The sequence below is a fragment of the Lagopus leucura genome, unplaced genomic scaffold (genome assembly GCF_019238085.1).
Source record: "Lagopus leucura isolate 7727_CA_CO unplaced genomic scaffold, USGS_WTPT01 34422-0_obj-0_obj, whole genome shotgun sequence".
In the NCBI taxonomy this organism is placed as follows: domain Eukaryota; kingdom Metazoa; phylum Chordata; class Aves; order Galliformes; family Phasianidae; genus Lagopus; species Lagopus leucura.
The window spans coordinates 3,928-5,221 of NW_024964471.1; the positions used below are offsets into that span (position 1 = coordinate 3,928).

Consider the following 1,294-nt stretch of genomic DNA (forward strand, 5'->3'; position numbering starts at 1 on the left):
CTGAGGGAAGGGGGGAGGAGGAAGTGACGTCATCAGAGTGCGACGGCATCAAGGTGCGACGTCATCAGGATGCGACGGCGCCGTAACCATAGCTCTTATAGACGCCATAACCCCCATAGCACCCATAGCACCCATAGCACCCATAGCACCCACAGCACCCATAGCACAGATAGCACCCACAGCACCCATAGCACCCATAGCACCCACAGCAAACATAGCACCCATAGCACCCATAGCACCCATAGCACCCATAGCACCCACAGCACCCACAGCACCCATAGCACCCATAGCACCCATGGGACTCACTGCCGCCCATCCCATTCTCCTCCCGGCCAGGAAATATCCGCTGATGGAGCTGCGGGTGCTGCGCCTGAGGGACTGCACCAGTATAAACCAGTAAGGACCAGTATGGACCAGTAAGGACCAGTATGGAGCAGTATGGACCAGTAAGGACCAGTATGGACCAGTATGGAGCAGTATGGACCAGTATGGACCAGTATAAACCAGTAAGGACCAGTATGGACCAGTATGGACCAGTATGGACCAGTAAGGACCAGTATGGACCAGTATGGACCAGTAAGGACCAGTATGCACCAGTATGCACCAGTAAGGACCAGTAAGGACCAGTATGGACCAGTATGGACCAGTATGGACCAGTAAGGACCAGTATAAACCAGTAAGGACCAGTATGGACCAGTATGGACCAGTATGGACCAGTAAGGACCAGTATGGACCAGTATGGCACCAGTAAGGACCAGTATGGAGCAGTAAGGATCATTATGGACCAGTATGGACCAGTAAGGACCAGTATGGACCAGTATGGCACCAGTAAGGACCAGTATGGAGCAGTATGGAGCAGTATGGAGCAGTATGGAGCAGTATGGAGCAATATGGATCCGGTATGGACCAGTATGGACCAGTATGCACCAGTACAAACCAGTAAGGACCAGTATGGACCAGTATGGACCAGTAAGGACCAGTAAGGACCAGTATGGACCAGTATGGAGCAGTATGGAGCAGTAGAGTCCCATATGGACCCATAGGGACCCATAGAGCCCCATAGAGCCCCATAGAGCCCCATAGAGCCCCATAGAGACCCATAGCGACCATAGAGACCCATTGTGCCTCACAGCGCCCCATAGATCCCCACAGAGCCCCACAAAGCCCCACAGAGCCCCATAGAGCCCCATAGAGACCCCATAGGGCCCCATAGAGCCCCATAGAGCCCCATAGAGCCCCATAGAGACCCCATAGAGCCCCATAGAGCCCCATAGAGCCCCATAGGGCCCCACAG

At 54.1% G+C, this 1,294-nt stretch overlaps 1 protein-coding gene across 1 annotated transcript in view; it reads right to left on the bottom strand.

The window, feature by feature from the left end:
* Positions 1-378, bottom strand: part of LOC122191721 (sodium/nucleoside cotransporter-like) — a gene marked incomplete at both ends in the record, with an annotated part of 4,241 nt that extends 3,863 nt beyond the window's left edge. The window contains one exon of the mRNA XM_042892094.1: positions 307-378. Within this exon, the coding sequence (XP_042748028.1) occupies positions 307-378 (72 nt within the window). The remainder of the gene's footprint in view (positions 1-306) is intronic.
* Between the last annotated feature and the right edge of the window lie 916 nt (positions 379-1,294).